At 41.0% G+C, this 17365-nt stretch overlaps 1 protein-coding gene across 1 annotated transcript in view; it reads left to right on the forward strand.

The window, feature by feature from the left end:
• Positions 1-17365, forward strand: part of ARSB (arylsulfatase B) — a 165257-nt gene that overhangs the window by 9043 nt on the left and 138849 nt on the right. Inside the window, exons 2-3 of the mRNA XM_032404133.1 lie at positions 8837-9023; positions 13732-13922. Of these exons, the coding sequence (XP_032260024.1) occupies positions 8837-9023; positions 13732-13922 (378 nt within the window). The remainder of the gene's footprint in view (positions 1-8836; positions 9024-13731; positions 13923-17365) is intronic.

A 17365-nucleotide genomic window follows, 5' to 3' on the forward strand; every position in this document is an offset into this window, starting at 1 on the left:
GATTTCCTATATACAAGATCCTGTCATCTGCAGATAGAAATAGTTTTGCTTTTTCCTTTCCAAACTGGATTGGATGCTTTCCATTCTGGATGCTTACCTAATTGCCCTGACTAGAACCTATAGTACACTTTGATTAGAAGTGGCAAGAGTGAACACACTTTTATTATTCCTGATCTTAGAGGAAAGCTTTCAGTCCATCACCATTAAGTATAGTGCATTCATTCATTCTTTCATTCAACAAATATTTATTAAGCAGCTAGTTATGCCGGGTATTGTGCTATACTCTGGGGACTTCCTGGTGCTTGTAGTCTGTTGCAGGTGAGGTGAGGAGAAGGAGGGACCAAGCGGGGGGGGGGGGGGGGTGAAATAAACACATAAACAAATGAGTAAGCTAGGTGAATTTAAATGGCCTGGCAATAAATGTAGAGAAGAAAATAAAGTAGGCAAAATGCTAAGTGACTCAGGAAATTATCTCCAAGAAGAAGATAGGGGCAGAGGCCTGGATGAAGAGGAGTCAGCCATTCAGAGATCCTGGGAAAGAGAATTTAAAACAGTGGGAGGGACAGCCAAGTGCAGGCCCAGAGCCTGCCGTGAGCTCTTTCTAAGAATGGGGACAAGGTCTCTGTGGCTGGAACTGAGTGGAGGAGGGTATGAAAAGCACGCTGGGAGCTCAGAGGTGGAGGCAGGGTCTCCCTGTCCTCATACTGCCTGCTCATGATAAAATATTAAACTTAACTTAGTTGTTCGGGTTTTCATAGTGATGTTACATTGAAGGCTACTGTAAGAACGTGTCTAATCTAACAGTGTTCTGGTAAATATATGTTAAGGAACCACAATAACGTGCCATGTGGCATTCCTTGTATACATGTTATTCTGGTTAGAATTCAATTTTTTATCCCCCCCCCACCACCTTTTTTAAAAGTAAGCTTATTTTTAAAATTGTCTTTAGGAAGTACTTTCAAAGTTTCACATAAAAGAGATTTAAATAGAGGTATGCATAAAAAAAAAGATCTTTTCATCTTGGCCTTCAACCCTCCTTCCTGTACGGAGCCCCTATTTATTACTTTCTTGGTATCCTTTGGAGGCATGTTGTGCCTATAATGAAATAGATTTTACATTCACTTTCCCCTTGTTTGAAATCTCAAGGATGAAATGTCAATTTAAAAATCCTTCATGGGGTGGGAGGATAGGACAGATGTTGTTTAAGGGTACAGACGTGCAACAAGCAGGAAATAAGACCTAGCCAACTAGGGACAACAATACTGTACTGTAAGCCTCACACTTGCTAAGAGACTAGAACTTAATGATTCCAACCACTAAAAAAGAAAGGGTAAGTATGTAACATGATAGAGGTGTTAAATGACAAAGATGAATAAATGTGGTACACCTTAAATTTACACAATGTTATATGTCAGATATATTCCAATAAAAATATGTAACAAAGATGTTTGTAAAAGTGGTCAAATAAATAAATAAAAATCCATCAGCTTTTCTAATAGAATTTGTATAGTGCTTTTAGTTCAAAAGGAGACTTGAAAATGCTAAATTTCTATATTCTTACAAATTGATTTTATTCAATACCAAATATTCATTATAGCTCTGTATTCTTAGTACACATTGTAAGTGTGCTTGCTTGTTCTCAAGTGTGACTTGTCCTTTAGACGGCCTTGCTTGTCCCTGGCCTAGAGAAGCAGTCTCAGTGTTGAACAACGAAATGAATGGATGTGCTAAGTACTTTAACAGCTGAGCATTTCCTGAGAGAGCTCAAGCTCGCTGTCTTCACTGCATCTGGTTGACATGCCATTTCTAGGGCCCCTGCCTTCTTTTTAAGAAACAAAAAAGATCAAAGGGTAACAATAGCAGTAGGCCTTAGTGGGAACATTTCCTTCAGGAAAAAAGTGAGGAAAGTAACTTTGATCCTCAACTGGGAACATTCTTACCTTGGGCACTGAGGGGGCCACTCCACCAGAACTCTGTAACCTTCGCAGAGAGCAGAAGCAATGAAAGATGACTCCGAGATTTCATTCTTAAGGGACCCAAGTCACATTTTTCTTAATCGCATTGATAAATGGACAAGACATTTCAGGGCTTTTCACTCACCCCTGACGCAGAACCTTGGACAGGAAATATAGGAAGGAGACTGTGCAGTACCATTGTGGGCAATTGTTGATTTTTGCTTCAAGTTTGCTTTAAGAATGTGAGTGGCTGAGACCCATGGCTCCAGGCAGAATAGGGCATTGCGTACTGGCATGGAGAGAGGAATGAGTTCTGCCTGAGGATGCTCTCCTTTCCCTACTTCTTTTCTTTAGTGCCCTCAGCGTCCTGCCTGCCCTTCCTTTATCAACCTCCCACTTGCTTGCCTCTCCTCTGGACAGTGGACTCCTGTCCCTGGTCGCCTTTCCCTGGACTCTAAGACTAGAGGTGGGGCAAAGAGGAGTGATGAGCTAGAAGTAGGTAGGGTGATTGGGGAAAGAAGTAGGTCACAGATTAGGAGTGTTCATGGGACCCTCTGGCAGTGGCATCCAAGGAATCAGAGATAGGAGCATGTAGTCTTTGGGGCATAGGCGCCTCGGAAGAGAAAGCACTTGTTAGCTTCTATTCCTGTGCTTCCTTAGGGTGAGGAACAGAGGATGCATCAGCTCCATGGTGACAAATAAGACGGCCCCCTACTAGAACACATCAGGGCTTTAATGCGGGGAGCCCTGGGGATGACTTGATTTGCTAGGTCTTTCATTTTGCTGGAGCCAGCTATCTTTCCTAAGCCTAGCCAGAGCCAAGAAGCATTTTCCCAGAAGGCAACGGGCATCTGGAAGCCATATTCTGCGAGCACTGAAAATATTTTACAGAAACAATTCCATGTTTTACATATTTTACTTCCCACGTAATTGGAAATGAGGAAATAAATAAGTTTGGGGCTGAGTGGAGTATGACCCACTGACTTATGGGGTTTTTTGCTGATTGATTTTTGAGGTTTGTTATTTCAAGAATCACTCTGAACATAAGCTGTCACTGTCTGGTAACTCTCTTTGTTTTTGTTTCTTTAGTCATATCACTTTACTAAAAATTTCTTTTCCTCTGTATTTTCCTACCTTTTCATTTGGGGCTTTTGGTTGGATTTATAATTTAAACAGAGGAAGGCACTGATTCAGTTTTTGCCTTGTTTATTCTTTTTACCAACAACATCCCTTTGTGGGGTTAGTCAGAGATTTACACTCTTTGCTAATCAACACCAAAATAAATAGACCCTTAAAACTGTCAGTGACACCAGCCAGCTCTGCAGCCTGGGTTCTGGAGGACCAGGCCAGATGGTGGAGTCAGGCCCCTAACACATATAATGTGTGTTCTGGAGCTCTTGGCTTCGACAGCACGGGCAGCTGACTGGTTTTTAGAAGGCTTAAGAGGGGGAGGGAGCAGATCCTCCACTATCCATTTGTTCTGTGGGACAGCTCCAGGAATAAACCCTAAGGTGGCATGAGTGGTACTTGACCGTGGTTAAAACCTATAGTGTACTGGCTCAGGGGCAGGCTGGAAATTCTGAAGTCCTGGGCGGCCACCAGCATGTTCTGTGATTGTGTTCCGGTCATGGAGCTTCCCTCTCGGCCCCTGGTGCATAAAGTCGAGGGTGGGCCTGCCTGCTTTTCCGAATTTTAAAGTACTGGAGTAGGAGGTGTACAAATACGTGGGTGCAGTGAGGGTATGAGTTCATCATGCACAGGTCCAACTGATAGGACAGAATCTTTCTTCTGTTCAGCTGGGTATTATCTCAGCACTGTTAAGTTAGGAGAGAGGTGGCATTCATTGCCATATGTTTAACAGTGGTTGATGGAGCCCCTGGGAGAGTTTGTTATCAGTGTGACTGAAATATCGCACTCTGAGCTTCCAAATCCTGTAGATAATCAATCAGTAGACTGCCTGGACCTCTTTTTTTTTTAAAGATTTTATTTATTTATTCGTGAGAGACAGAGTGAGAGAGAAAGGCAGAGGGAGAAGCAGGCTCCCTGCCGAGCAGGGAGCCTGATGTGGGACTCGATCCCAGGACCCTGAGATCATGACCTGAGCCGAAGGCAGACGCTCAACCATCTGAGCCACCCAGGCGCCCGACTGCCTGGACCTCTTAAAGGGGGATAGGAAGAGGTTCTGAGGGTGGGAGCCACCCTCCCCCCTTCTCCCTCCAAGAGATAGGCCTTTCTCTTTTTTACGTTCATGAGACTACACTGATAGTATCTTCCATGTCTACACAGGCTGGAATAACTCACAGGATCAGATAAATTTTATATGCAACAAAACACACACACAAGGATTCTCATCAATTATCTCATGGAAAGAACCTAGAGATGTGCCAGGTCCTTCATGGATTATATAGACCCTTTGCCTTTGTGCAGGAAAGCCTCGATGGTTAAGTAAAATCTTAGGAGAAGCTGTTTTTGGCAAGAGGCTTTGTTTTAATGAAGAAGAGATAGCCACACATGGTTGGTATAGAGTAACTCCTTTGGACTCTCCTATATTATCTATATAATCCTCTCCTTTCATATATGTTCTCTGAACATTGAAGAGGAGTGTTAGAATGGAATTGTCGTAGATGCTGCTGTGTTTGCAAAAGGACACTTCTTTTTTTGTTGGTTCCTGTTGGTGCCCTGTTATCATCCTGCCCCATGAAGCATGGTGTGGATCTATAGTTCTGTGCTAAACTAAAGCGCTCAGTTGGAACCAGCTCAGCATTTGCCTGTTTACTGCTTCTCTACACATAACGGCTTCCTTACTTCAAATAGTGTTTGAACAGCCTAAAAACATGTTTTTGGCTGCCATCCAGAGTTTGGCTTCCGCTTCCCCAGTAATGCCATAAAAATGCTCTGTCAAATAAATTCTCGGGAATTGAAAAGAACAAATTCTGTGCTCCATATGATTGTAGATAATAGAAACAGGCTTCAGCTGACCACCTGGCTTGATGCCCATGGACTAGGAAAACCGAATCACACAGAATCCCTTGGCAATGCTTTATAGCTATCAGAGTTAATTCTGTGCGTGTGATGGATGAGCTTTCCATTTAAAGAAATCTGCACATAGCATTTATCTGGGTCTTTTGGGTTCCATGAAATATTACCTTTGCTTCTCCTGCACTGTTGCCAATTAGTATCTATTATAAAGTTTTTGAACCTAGGATTAATTTTCTTTTGAGTAAATTTCACGTTGTTAACCATGAACAGAATCCTTCTATGATTTGGTGTGTGTGTGTATGTTTCCTGCCCCAGTGTTTCCTGGATATTGTAGCATCCTTATTCAGGATCCCAGCTGGAAAGAGATGGCACATTCAAATTAGGATAATTTAGGGAGATTTATTTATAAAGGGACTATTCACAAAAGTGTGAGTTGGGGGAAAGGGAACACAAGTAATGGTGTGTAACCTAGTGGAGCTGTTACTAGCCCTGGACCAGAAGGGAGGGAAGGAAAGAACCCAGAGACAAAGAGTGTCATATAGAGACGGCTGCCTTCAGGATGGCCTGCACAGAGAGACATGGTCTGGCAGTCCAAAGCCACTCATCTCTTCCCTCCCTCTAACCTCCTGTCAGGGGTCCCCCTTGGGTGAACCCAGTCAGAAGCCAGAAGGTGCAGAGTCCTGTGATTTGGTTCCCAAAGGTCAGCTTCCCAGGGCAGAGAGCAGGACACAAGGCAGAATGTGGATTTGGAAGGCAAGTGGAAGGCATCCGGCACTTATCCCAGTGGAGGTGTCTAGTGATTTCTAGGAAAGGCATAGAAATCTTTTTTTTTTTTTTTAAGATTTTTATTTATTTGAGAGAGAGAGAACATGAGCGGGGTGGGGGGTGGTGAGCAGAGGAAGAGGGAGAAGCAGACTCCCCACTGAGCAGGGACCCCCAACATGAAATGGGGCTTGATCCCAGGACTCTGAGATCATGACCTGAGCCTAAGGCAGACACTTCACCTGCTGAGCCAGCCAGGTGCCCCAAAGTCATAGAAATCTTAGTAGAAATCTTAAACTCACTTTTATTTTTAAAAAGCTTTATTGGTATATGGTTGACATGCAATAAACTGCACATATTTAAAGTATACAGTTTGATAAGTTTTGATATGTATATATACCTGTGAAACCATCACCACGATCAAGATAGTGAATTATCCATCACCTTCAAAATAAACCCATTTTAATTTCACATTTAAGGTATTTTATATGGTTCTTTTAAAAGGGTATGGAAAGATAGAAGGAAATGAAGTAATGGCAAGTGCAACTCCAAAGTGGTGGTTCTGGAAAGATCCACAAAAAATGAAATTCAAGGCAATGTCAAAGCTTATGAGAAAGCTATTCGATAGTAGCTTATAATAAATTAGAAAAAAAAGATTGTAAGTGTGAATTTTTGGGGGGCGGCTTCTCCTTTGTATCTGTTTATTGCCATGTATTTATTTTTATTTTTTTCTTTCCTTTTTATTGTTATGTTAATTACTATACATTACATCATTAGTTTTAGATGTAGTGTTCCATGATTCATTGTTTGTGCATAACACCCAGTGCTCCATGCAGAACGTGCCCTCTTTAATACCCATCACCAGGCTAACCCATCCCCACACCCCCCCTCCCCTCTAGAACCCTCAGTTTGTTTTTCAGAGTCCATCGTCTCTCATTATTGCCATGTATTTAAAACACAATAAAAATCTGTGAATCTGGTCTGTGTAAGTTAGTATTTGAATTGAGAAACCCAGAGATTAATCAGTATTCCGTCGTGCCAGCAGAACCATAGATGAGTGGTTGAGTGTACATTTTATCTGGTGTTCTTAGGCACCACAGCGTGCTCCTGGGGCAGCTCCAGGCTTCAGGGCATGTTCTCTATGATGCCACGCCATCTCTCAAGAAAGCAAAGTGCAGCGTAGTGGGGAAGGCTTGCTATGTTGTTAATAAAAGAGCCTACGATTATTACTGTGGCACTGTTGAATGTTGAGTATGTCTTTGGTGATAGAGCTGAGTTGGGATCTCATTTCCTGAGCTTTATGCATTCTGCCTTGAATTATAAAAGCCAGCAAAACATTTGCAAACACACTTTTGCCATTTATTAATAACTGCTTACAACCCACCTGACAACTGACGGAGGCCAGGGAGTTAGAGTTTGTGTGGAGAACTGGTACTCTCAACCTTCTGTGTCCCCAGAGCCCCATTTGTTCCAGGGACATCGGGAGTACCTAGCCCTTTCTAGAGAAGGCTTGTGTCCAGTGCAGAGTTGAATGTGAGACCCTAGTCCCACTTGATGCAAAGGAAAGTACCTCCCTGGCTAAGCCAGGACAAGGAGAAGAGGTGTGAGGTTTGCGGGAAGGGAGCGGTGGGCAGCCGAGGACGGAAGCCCCCAGGGACTCTGCTCTGGTTGGACCCCAGCAGGGCTGGCGTGCCCCCACCAGCACAGGAGCTGCGACAGGGCCATACTGGCCTCCCTCCTGGCCTTCAGACTCATCCAGCAAGTTCAGGGCCCAGGGCCTTTGCACTTTTTATTTCTTATGCCTCGATTATTCTTGCCTTGTATTTTTGCAAGGCTCTGTTACTCTCTCACTTGATTCATATTACTGTTGAAATAGCTCCCCCTCAGATTTCTTTGCCACCCTATCAAAGAATCACCTCTGTCACCATCTCCCTGGCCTACTTTATTTCCCTCATTGCAGGGCCCACTACTGGATATTATAACATCAATTCTCAAACTTTTTGGTCTTAGGTACCCCAAAGAGCTTATGTTTCTGTGGGTTACACCTTTCAAAATTCACCGTGTCAGAAATTAAAATAGAAATCTAAAAATACTTTTGTTCATTGAAAAACAACAGTAATAATCCCATTACATGTTAACATAAATAACTTACGAAAAATAACTATATTATCCAAAATAAGAGAATTACATGAGAAGAGTAATACTGTTTTGTATTTTTGTATGTGTCCTCAATTTTTTTTTTTTTATGAACATATAACGTGTTATTTGTTTCAGGGGTACAGGTCTGTGATTCATCACAATGCACAGCGCTCACCGTAGCATGTATGTGTTTTCTATTAATAGAAGATAGCTAGGTTGTTATAATCTGTTGTAATATATTGTTTTGGTAAAAGTTTATGTAGAACATCTAGCCTCACGCAGATAGGTGGTTGGAAAAGGAAGGGTTATTTTAACAGCCTTTTCATGTAATTGTAGATATTCTATTTTAATATCACACCAAGACTCAACAAGGGATCATTTCTTAAAGGCTAATTGTTGTGGGGTCCTTGCACCCTGGGCATATACTTGTGTGAACCACTCCCAACATGTGGGTCAGATGGCTGCTTTTTTTTCCTTTAAGAAAAAGTTGGCCACTGACTTTTGAAATTATGGTCTCCATAAAATGGAATAAGAAAAGCAAGTCATTACTTTCATTGTATTTTTGAATAACCCTTAAAAAAATCACCAAATCTTGAAAGATTACAGAAGCCCCTTCCAAACCAAACACTAATTTCTCATGTGCACAAAAATTGGAACACTTTTTCCTTGACAGATCCACACTTCGTGTTACGGTTACTTTTTTTGAGGTAGGAGGTGAAATCCTAAGTCAATGGTTCCTAACATAATTCCTTGAAAATATTTGTTGAAATATCTAATGTTTATTAGAGTGCTTTTATTCATTTTTTCCAATCTGTTTATGGCCATTACCTTATTTGAATAAGTGAGTAAAGTGCCATTCAGAAATATCCGTAAGCTGGTACAGGAAGGGAGTTCAACAGTCAAATCTGCAGATGTATCCAATAAATTAAGCAACCGCTTTATCTGCTTGTTCGGGATGTTTCAACACCATCAATCTATAATTTCATGTTTGTCTCTTTAAGATCCACACGGGCTTACAACACCAAATAATCTGGCCCTGTCAGCCCAGCTGTGTCCCTCTGGATGAAAAACTGCTGCCCCAGCTTCTAAAAGAAGCAGGCTACACTACCCATATGGTCGGAAAATGGCACCTGGGAATGTACCGGAAAGAATGCCTTCCAACCCGCCGAGGATTTGATACTTACTTTGGTAATGGAAATGCACATGTTTCTTTTACAGCTTAGACTAGCTGCAACCATCGCATAAAAATACACCCGAGTGTAATCAGATGAAATGACTGGAAACTTGAACACAGAATGAATTCGTCAGCACAGCCGTGGGGCAACTTTCTACTACCACCTCCGTCCACATGGCTCAGTGCTCTGCTCACGGTGGGCAGTTGCCCACAAGGAGGCGCGTACCTTTGCCAGGGTATTAAATGCCGTGCTGGGGCCTTTGTACTCTCAGAGAACCTTATGACCAAAAGGCGATACAGTTTGCTTCTTAAAATAATTCCAGGCAAAACCCAATACAAGAGTATTTCCTTCACAAAGGTTCAGAATGTTTTTTTCTCTCCATGGACTGTCCCAAAGATTTTTTTTTTTTCCTGGAGATGGTAGAGGAAACTCTTTTCCATTGGCATCCTTCCCTCCCTTCTGTGAGATCTGTTTTTGAAATCACTAGATTGGGGAAGACCAGTCAAAAGAATAAAATAGAAGGGTAAATAACAAATGGTAATAGGAAGGATAATAAGAAATAAGAAGTATTTTATGGATTTGATAGCCCTATAAAAATGTGAAAACTTAGGTTAGTTTTTTAACTTACCCTTTTTTAACCTGTTAACAAATTATGTCTTAACTAACAGCCTATTTATCTTACTAGTGGCTGTGTGTCTTTCTGATGAGTTCTTTTCATACTGCGCTTTCTCTCTGGCTATTTAGCTACCTGTTTACCTCTCATTTGTCTCTTCATTTATTTACAACCTGCCACATCCAAAAAGGAACACACGCTGAACATAAAAAGTTTAAAAATAGAGAGCGCCTGGGTGGCTCAGTCGTTAAGCGTCTGCCTTTGGCTCAGGTCATGATCCTAGGGTCCTGGGATCGAGCCCCGCAGGAAGCCTGCTTCTCCCTCTCCCAATCCCGCTGCTTGTGTTCCCTCTCTCACTGTGTCTCTCTCCGTCAGATGAATAAATAAAAATCTTTATATATATAAAAAAAAAAGTCTGCCTTTGGCTCAGGTCATGATCTCAGGATCCTGGGATCGAGCCCTGCCTCAGGCTTCCTGCTTGGTGGGGAGTCTGCCTCTCCCTCTCTCTCTGCCCCTCCCCCCTGCTTGGGCTATCTCTCTCTCTTTCAAATAAACAAAATCTTGAAAAAAATAGAATAAAAAATTAGGGTGAGTAGAAAAAGATGAAATTGCAGCGTGGCACCAAATTACAAAAAAACTGCCTGGCTGTAGGTGGGCTTCACATTGAACTCTGCAACTTGAGATTTCTTATGTCCAAATTAAAAAAAAAATTTAAAAAAGGAGACAGCTATAAGAGTCACATTATTTATAAGATAAATGGAAACCAGATGTTCAGGAAGAGTAAAGCATTTTCTGGCTCTTAGACCTGAGAAATTTCTCCTTTGGGAGAAGGTAAGGTGGACAACATCCTCAAAAACAGCACTTTAGTAATATAATGGTGGTTTTCTTATACGTGTTTCTTGAGACATTCCTTTTCATTCAAGGTAGGGCCAGAATGCCAAAGGGCATTTCAGTGATTATATGGGGCCCAAACAATGTAGTCAAAACACACATCTCTGTCATGCTGTGTTGGATCCCGGGTTAAAGTTGAGATGCAAGGACCTCAGGCAGGAGACCGTATGTGCCCCGCTCCCATCCTGCTTCTCTAGCAGACATTGCTAAGCAATCACGGCATTCTTTCTTGATGAACCTGGGTATATCCTCTGTATCCTCAAATAACTGTGCAAGTCAGACTTGGGTGTAAGAGCTCTTTGTCATTTTGGAAATTCTAGAGGAAAAAACAGCATGTATATCCTTTGACAATTTTCAGTCAGACCTTTGCTGAAAGATGGATCCATACCTATGCTCTGGCAAGAGGAAGGACTATAGGTATTTTAATTTTTTTACTAAAACCCAAGTCACATATTTAAAAATTGACTTGGACAGAAGAAAATCATATCCTTTTATGAGAATTGAGATGCCTGAAGATTCAGAGGAACAAACACCGCACATTCGTCTGAACTTGTAGATAGGAGGGGATAATGACCTTGCAGCTGTTATAACTGTTATGACTTAGATGTTCTGTTCAAAAGCAGCCAGATGATTGTGGGGCTGGTTGTACAACTCTGAATACCTTAAAGACCATTGAATTCTACACTTTAAGTAGGTGACTTGTATGGGATGTGACTTATAGCTCAATAAAACTTAAAAAGTCAGAGATTTAGTTGTTCAAAAAGTATTTTATGATTTTTCCCCAAGAAAGCATAGGATGCCATCTTCTTTAGGCTCAGCATGTAAGTGCAAATTTGTGAATCACTGTTGTGAGAAAAGCTGCATGTGATTGCCACATGGTTGTTTGGCATCAGTCTGGCCAAGTATGTAAATAAATAGTTCTATTCCTGGAATTCTCCTATTTGTAATATCCTTTTAGTATTTATCGTTCATACTTTTTTTTTAAGTGAGCCACCTAGGCACCCTATAGTTCTTACATCTTTTTTTTTTTTTTTGAAGATTCTATTTATTTGAGAGAGAGAGAGAGAACGCACAAGCAAGGGGAGGGACAGAGGGAGAGGGAGAAGCAGGCTCCCCACTGAATAGGGAGCCTGATGTGGGGCTGAATTCCAGGACCCTGAGATCACGACCTGAGCTAAAGGCAGATGCTTAATCGACTGAGCCACCCAGGTGCCCCCATACATCTTTTAATCAAGTATATCCTATGCTTATATTCTCTCAAGTAATAGACAATAGTTTACATTTACAGAGAAATAACCTGAAGTGATTTCCTCAAGCTCTTAACACCCAGGAGTTATTAAAAATTCCAAATAGAACCCCAGTGTCCTGACCTCTCTAATCATCCATATAAGGGCTAAGATCACTTTTATGGATACATTTCTTTCTCTCTTATATATTAATTAACAAACACATTTGAGGGGCGCCTGGGTGGCTAAGTTGGTTAAGCAGCTGCCTTCGGCTCAGGTCATGATCCTGGAGTCCCAGGATCGAGTCCCGCGAGTCTGCTTCTCCCTCTGACCCTCCTCCCTCTCATGCTCTCTCTCTATCATTCTCTCTCTCTCTCTCAATAAATAAATAAAAATCTTAAAAACAAAAAAACACCCAAACACATTTGATTTCCCTTTCTGTTATATACATTAGGGGAAAAGATTGCCATGTAAAAAGTGGTCTGGGGCACCTGGGTGGCTCAGTCGGTTAAGCCTCTGACTCTCAATTTCAGCTCACGTCATGATCTCGGGGTCCTGAGATCAAGCCCCGCATCCAGCTCCACACTCAGCGCAGAGTCTGCTTGAGATTCTCTCTCTCCCTCTCCCTTTGCCCCTCCCCTTGCTCGTGCTCAAGATAGTTTCTCTCTCTCTCTCTCAAATAAATTAATTAAATTTAAAAAAAGTGGTCTTAAGACCAAGGTACTCATTGTATGGACTTTGAATTTATTGAATCATGAAAAAGGAGGAAATTAATTAGAAATGAATTCATTTTTCATGTAAACTGTATAAAGCTTTTGATTGTGATAATAGAGAATGCTTAGGACTGAAGAAAGGGCTTGGCTAATTTTATCCACCTCATTTTAAGGTTAATAAGCATTATTTGTTAAGAGATGGCTCAGAGTCCAGCACAGCTTATTTCTTTTTAATAGCTCTATTGAGGTATAATTCACACGCCATATAATCCACCCACTAAAGTGTACAATTTATTGATTTTTAATAAATTCACAGGGTTGTGCTACTGTCATTACAATCCAACTGTAGAATATTTTCATCACCCCAGAAAGAAACCCCTTCTCTATCATCAGTCACTCCCCATTTTCTTCCAACCCCACCAGCTCTAGGCAACCACTAACATAACTTTTTGTCTCTATAGATTTGCCTGTTCCGGACATTTCATATAAATGGAATCATACAATATGCTGCACAGCTTATTTTAATATTTTAGGAAAATATGGAACATTTGCAGAAACAGCTTTAGTTGAGAAAACCCATTTCCTCTCATGTTTACATTCAAATTGGGGGATAGGCAGTTGATGCCATTTACATTGGGGGCAAAACTGAGATTGTGGTTGGTAGAAAAATCTACTTTGATTGCCCACGTTAGTTTGATCTTTTGGTTCTGTTAAATTGTCTAGAGCTCCTGTTTGGAAAGGGTTGTGTCTTCCGCCAGTGGGTGTCAGCATCTGACTAAAGATGATTCCTCCTAGAGCTGCTTCTATAGATAACCTTGAAGCCAGTCTCCAAAGGTCAATATCAACTTATTTGAATCCTGTGTTCATTTATGTGATTACCTCAGAGTAAAAACTTGTAAGAAATCACATTAACCCTATGCTGTTTTTGCCATTAGATAGCTTTCAAAGATTAAGATTTTATCATCTTTCCTGAATTTAAACTCTGATTTTTAAAAATGGATTTACTTGGAATCATCCACTTTGAGAGTTCCATGACAGAGCCTTGTGTTCTGAAGACTTGACTGAGGAGGAATGGATTTGAAATTTTTACAATAACATTTTAATGGCTCCTGCTAGCAAATATAGAGATGTTAAGAAGTGGTGCTCTGATTAGCCTTGTCATTTGATTAGCCTTGTCATGGGTAATCAATTGCACTAGGCAATTAAATGCTGAAACATTAGTTTGTTTAGCAAGTTTTATGCTATGCTGACTACTTTCATCTCCGATTCTTGTTGTAGGATATCTCCTAGGTAGTGAAGATTACTATTCCCATGAGCGCTGTACATTAATTGACGCTCTAAATGTCACACGATGTGCTCTTGATTTTCGAGATGGTGAAGAAGTTGCAACAGGATATAAAAATATGTATTCAACAAACATATTTACCGAAAGAGCTACAGCCCTCATAACTAACCATCCACCAGAGAAGGTAAGTCTTGCTTTTTTACTGATATCAAAGTTGTGTTAAGATAGCATCTCTTCAGGTGAGTATAGGAAAAAGCTGCTTGTTTGGGGAAAAAAATCTAATAAATTCTAGGGGAGTTGTTTTTAAATTTTGGAGTGTATCGGTATCTGCCTGGGGAAGCTTGATAAAAATAGAAATTCCTGGAGCCCCTCTTTAAAATTCTGATTCCTTAGGTCTGGGGGAAATCCATATATCAGCATTTTATTTTATTAATTAATTAATTTTCATTTTCATTTATTTTCAATGTGGGGCTTGAATTCATGACCCTGAGATCAAGACATGAGCTGAGATCAAGAGTCAGATGCTTAACCGACTGAGCCACCCGGGCGCTCCCATACATCAGCATTTTAAAGAAACTCCGCAAGGGTGATTCTGACACCAAGGGTCCCCAGATGACACTTTGAGGAATACTGTGTCGAAAGTGTTTTAGTAGATACGTAGTTTTATTATTTTGGTGTCTTATGTGCATGTGCTGTAAGCAATTAGTACATTGACTTTTTTAAAATGATAGGCTTGTGTACAAGATGAGGTTGTAGTATGGCAAACTTTCTGTTAAGAGATTGGCGAACGTTGGGTTCAGGGCAAGTCCTCTTTGTATTTGGCCTCCCAAGGTTATTTTGGCTATTCTAGATATTTTGCATTCTCATATTAATTTTAGAATCACCTGGTCAATTTCTAGCAAAAAGTTCCTGCTTGGATTTAAATTTCATTGCATCTGTAGACCACCATGGGGAGAATGAATGTCTTAACAGTATTAAGTCTTTCACTCCATAAACATGGTATACCGATGAGCCTGTTTTTCACATTTACTACATTGAAGCCATTGTGTATGTCATGTACTAAAATCTTAAGACTTATCTAAAGGTAAAAATAGAAAAGTGTGAATTGCCTTAAATGTTTTTGTTGTTGTTGTTAACCTAGAGTTAGCTTCATAAGCTAAATTCTTTGAATATACCTTTGAAATTGGGTCACAGATTTGTGTTGTCAGATACTGGGCCCAAAATGTGGCTTCAATGACTTGCATTAGCACACTGATGAAATTAGTCCTTCAATAAGACCCTGATATAGCAAATTACAGAATGTGCAGTATTATCTGGTGCTCCCAGTTTTCTGCACTTTGCTTCTTTGACAATTATTGAATGGCCTCAGGGCAGATCACAACTTAGATTTAGGTTTATATACCTGCTCCGAGGTGGTACCTGGCAGCTGACTCCCTTTTGACATAGTTTCTTCCTGGCTCTGCCTTTGCCTATTCTAATTCAGTATTGGGGGTCTTCCCTGGTATCTATCCTCAGTTTTGCCCCACCTTGGGCTTTTTATCACTCTCAATGCTGACATCTTGGAGTAGCCATGCTTCCTGTGGAGCTTGGAAGATCAGAAAGTTCTCTCACATATGTGGACATACGCAGGTTTTAAATCTAGATCTAAACTGGGGCATCTGGGTGGCTCAGTCGATTAAGTGTCTGCCTTAACAGGGTTCTGGGGTCGAGCCCCGTGTCGGGCTCCCTGCTCCGCGGGGAGTCTGTTTCTCCCTCTCCCTCTGCCTCTCCCCCTGCTTGTGTGCACGTGCTCTCTCTCTCAAATAATTAAATAAAATCTTTAAAAAAATGTCAATCTGAACCACTTTTCAGAGAGCTGGGATAACTGCTAGGTAATTGGCTTAGGTTCTCAGTTTTCTTCTGTATGCTTGGTGTTTTATAGATAGTGCTAAAAGCCCAAAGAACAAGATAAGGTCTTAAGGGAATTGTGGTTCTAGTCCTGTCCTTTGAGTTAGGCACCCTTTTATAGATAAGCAAACAAGAAACTTGGTCAAGGTCACAGAGCTACTGAGAGTCCAAACCAGAATTTAAACCCACACTGTTTGACTCCAGAGCTCAGTGCACTCAACAGGCATCCCGAGTTCACAGCTCATATCTAAGACTAGAGGTTATTAGCCCCGGTGTATGATTCAGCTTGATGGTTCCAATCTTGACAGTATATTGGGCTCATCTGGAAAGCTTGTAAAAAAGACCAATAACAAATATTGTGGTTTATTGGTGCTTGGTGGGAGGGTGTCATTGGTATTTAATTACCCCTCTGCCCCTCCCTCCCTCCCACCGGTGATTCTGATTGTGCAGCCACTGTTGAGTCCCCTCAAACACAGGGGACAAGCTCAAGCCAACTGCCTTTTACAGGCTGACAGTCTAACACTACCTTAATCAGGCAACAACTATAATATGCCTACGGTAAAAATGAGTTCCCATTAGGCAGCAATGGAGTATTCTCTCACAGTGCCCGTAACATTAAGCAGATAAGAGGAAGCAGCTGGGTGAAATAGTTCTTTGTGGGTGGGCTGCCTTCTCTGGTGTGGTGCGGAAAGCATGGGAACTGCGGGAAATGAGTCCCCGAGAGCTCGCAAGCCACCCGAACTTGTGTTAGTAATATAGTGCTGCTCATTGGTAGCATTATGGGGATTGCCAGATGAGAGGACGGGCATTTTCTGACAGTGTCTGAAATATTCTGAAGCAGTGTCCAGCATTCCTAACATCCTCAAGGTCAAGTTTCAAGCGTAGACATAAATGAATGAAATAATCAGTACCGAGGAACAGCCCCAGAATGCTTGTTTAAGACAGCAAATGCAGACGTTTACATTTTTAGTTCTCAGTAAGATGATGCATCACATAGTTCCAGGAGCTGCGCTTTTCATCATTTTATCCCAATGTTGAATTTAATTCTGTGCTAATTTCTTAGATGCTATATATAGACTATAACATAGGCAACTTGTCTAAGATGGAAATCATTAAAGAAATACACACGAAGTATCCACAAGCCGTCTTAAAAATGTGCCTATTTGAAAGAGCACTTGAGGGGGAAAAGAACATATGGAGCTATTTTGTAACAGAAACACAGTTGGTGCTGGATTCAGGGAGATACTGCTAATGACCACTGCACATGTGTTGAGAAGGAATGTCTTTTTTTCTCCAGGATAATTCCCTTAGTACTAACACTACAGTGTAAAAGCAACATGTCCATAACATATCGTCCACTTAAAAATAGTCCACCCCCAACACTTTGCAGAATATCATAAACCTAATCTACTAGAAGCTTCTTAAAGCAAATGTGAATTTCTAGTGGTAGACACTTTTTCCTGACACAAGTTGGAAAGACATGTCTTAATTTGAAATTCAACAATAGAGCAATAATTTAAAAACGCATCCTATATTTTTTTAAATTTATACTTTAAATTAGGAAAGTATGCTAATGAAATGAAAGTAAGGCTTTCTTCCTCACTGGAATCAGGTTTCTTAGCACGGTGAGGATATTTAGAGTAGCTAACTTAGGAGTCGTATGGCATAAAAGAAAGGGAAAAGAATTCTTAGTGTCTTATCAATATGCTAATAAGTTTAGGTGATAATGTCATAGTTTTG

This window comes from Phoca vitulina, unplaced genomic scaffold, assembly GCF_004348235.1.
Source record: "Phoca vitulina isolate PV1807 unplaced genomic scaffold, GSC_HSeal_1.0 scaffold6, whole genome shotgun sequence".
NCBI classification, from domain to species: Eukaryota; Metazoa; Chordata; class Mammalia; order Carnivora; family Phocidae; genus Phoca; species Phoca vitulina.